Source organism: Mercurialis annua, linkage group LG4, assembly GCF_937616625.2.
Source record: "Mercurialis annua linkage group LG4, ddMerAnnu1.2, whole genome shotgun sequence".
Lineage (NCBI taxonomy): Eukaryota > Viridiplantae > Streptophyta > Magnoliopsida > Malpighiales > Euphorbiaceae > Mercurialis > Mercurialis annua.
The window spans coordinates 18903879-18906641 of record NC_065573.1 but is presented as its reverse complement, the minus strand read 5'-3'; the positions used below and the strand labels follow the sequence as shown (position 1 = coordinate 18906641).

At 34.3% G+C, this 2763-nt stretch overlaps 1 protein-coding gene across 1 annotated transcript; it reads right to left on the bottom strand.

Annotated features, from left to right (window-relative positions):
- Nucleotides 1-358: 358 nt before the first annotated feature.
- On the bottom strand, nt 359-1586 carry LOC126676449 (protein MIZU-KUSSEI 1). The gene has a single exon (XM_050370658.2). It carries the CDS (start codon nt 1350-1352, stop codon nt 522-524), a length of 831 nt encoding a protein of 276 aa, XP_050226615.1. The 5' UTR covers nt 1353-1586; the 3' UTR covers nt 359-521.
- Nucleotides 1587-2763: the final 1177 nt, after the last annotated feature.

Sequence of the window (2763 nt, the reverse complement as noted above, 5' to 3'; positions counted from 1 at the left end):
TCGGGCCGAATTTGAGTCTAGTCTCAGATTAGAGTCAGGGTCGTAGTCTGAAGATTTGAATTTATTATCGAAACTCAAAAAATTGGTAATTTTTTTAATAATCAAATTTTAAAATTTATGCTTAAATTGTTATAAACGAAAAAAAGTTGAGATTTTATACGAAAAATGCCTAAAATAAATCTAAAATTATCTTTTTAGTGGAGAAAAATAATAATTATTGTAACTGGATCACTAAAACAATTTTAAACACAATAGTACCTACAAATTTCTAATTTATTAACAATACAACAAGTATACCTTATTGTCAACCATATCTTTAAGTTATTACAAAGTCTCTAAATTAAGATCAACCCACAAATTAAAACCACATATAAATACTAAATTATTGATTAGGAAAAGAAAATTACATCATACATGTCATTAATTTAACACAAACATCACAATCCCTAACATCACCTAAAAAATTAACCAATAAAGAAAGTCTTCTATGTTTTTTTTATGTTTATAATTCTTTTTCCTTTTCATATTCTTAGAAGAAATATACTGAGTTCAGGCCCTCCGCTTCCATCAGGATTCATCATATAAAATGCCTCCGAGTCACGGTTACCTACAACTCGCTCAAATTTAGCCCTCATATAAAGCAACTCGCCCTCTGACCCGCCGGTCTTCCGGCTATCTTCCACCATTGGAATCACTCCAGCACCGACCGAAACGCTCTGAACGGTCCTGAGCACGTGCCTGTCAAGCTCAGTGCACGTGCGCGACACTGCATACCCGTACTTATTACCATTACAATACATACTCCAGTTTGGCTCATTAAACAGCTTCCCCAATCGCGTTCCGGTGACCGGAACCGGAGCTTTCTCGCACTCAAGAGCTATCCGAACCAATCCGGACGACATTTCCTTAACTAACATAGAAGTCGACATAGCTAACTCAAGCAACAAGACAGGTTCAGACCTGGGATCATCCTGAACAGAAAAGCTGACATGGCCATGGCGGTTACCGAACAGAGTACCGGTAACTTTCCGGCCGAGAGAAGGTGTTATAGAAAAATTGGTCGAAAGAGAGAGCCACTTACAAGCGGGGATGATAATTATAGAAGGTAACGCAACAATCTTGAATATAGAACGGAGAAGAGAAGAGAATCTCGAATGAAGTTTGTTTAGATGGTGTAAAGAGACAGACAACACCGGAGAGCCTCGCCGGACAAGCAGTTTACCAGTGGTGTGTTCTTGTTCAGGTATCCGTGGTACGGACGTCGATCTCATGTAATTTGAAGGGATAATCTCTCTTGTGCTTCTGCTACAGCTACTGTTTCTTTGAAGAGTGATGACTTGTTGGGCTGTCATGATCCTAATATATATGTTTACAATATTTCTTAGGATTAAAGAAATAAAATGTAAAGTTTGAGTTCAAGAATTGAAAATGAAAAAGAAAAGAATTAGGGTTTGATGAAGAAGGGGATGGGAGAAAGAGGCCGACAAGGTGATGATAATGTTGGGAGGTGGATAATATAAAGGGAGACTATGGAGTATTGTGATGATAATGATGATGAATATATAGTAATAGATGGAGCTGCACTCTTATGCACACTTCCATTTCTTTATTATTTCATTCCCTACGATCCACACCATTATTGTCTCTATTACTTTCATGCATTTCTTGCTCATCTCCACCGTACATTAATCAACTCGTGTATATTCATTTACACAAAGGATCATTTTACCCCCTCAACTTGGCATGAAGTATAAAAAAAATTAAAAATAGAAAACAAGATTATTTTTATCCTAAATTTGATAAAATCAGCTCATATACCCACTCTTTACTCTCATCCAAAATAGTGACACGCTCTCCGATTTTAATGGTGTCCCAAAAGTGAATTTTTATGGCAAAAAAATTAAAATGATCCTACTTTCTAACATTTTACATTAATAAAAAAATTAAAAAAATAATAATTTAATCCTTTTAATTTAAAATTTTACATATCAAATTAACCCACATTATTTAATAATTAATTATAACTTTATTTCTTTAATTTGTATAAATGCCAATAACTTATAAAATCAAAAACCGTAAAAAAATACTCTTTATACAAAACAAAAAAGATTTACCCCTCGTGGACAATTATTTTCCGGACTGCAAAAAGTGATAAGGGACTGAAGTGTCTAATGATGATTTCCAGAGAAATTCGATCGGTTGGGTGACGAGCTATCGATTTGCTTGCTAGAATTCAAGCACACGCAATCAGTGCACAGTTGCAAACTTGAAGGGTTAAAACATAACTAGCCATGAATAGCACATAAAAATTCAAAAAGATTGTATTTTAAGTCCAAAAATTGGACTAATTGCAATTTCTTAGAAGCTTATGGGCCAATTTACAAATTTTACGGACTAAAATTGATCATACTCAAACCCTTAAAGTTCTAGGAGACTCTTTAAACACTTTCATGCATTTCTCGCTCATCTCCACCGTACATTAATCAACTCGTGTATATTCATAACAAAGGATCATCTTACCCCCTCAACTTGGCATAAAGTATCAAAAAAATTAAAAGTAAAAAACATGATCATTTTTACCCTAAATTTGGCAAAATCGGCTCATATGCCCCCTCTCCACTCTCATCCAAAACAGTGACACACTCCGATTTGGTGGTTTTTCCACCCCCCAGTGAATTTTTTATGGTAAAAAGGTTAAAATGATATTATTTTCTAACATTTTAAATTAATAAAAAAATTAAAACAATAATAATTGATGGAGTC

Coding starts and splice junctions, on each gene's coding strand:
- LOC126676449 (XM_050370658.2), bottom strand. CDS start 1,352: ATGACAGCCCAACAAGTCATCACTCTTCAAAGAAACAGTAGCTGTAGC.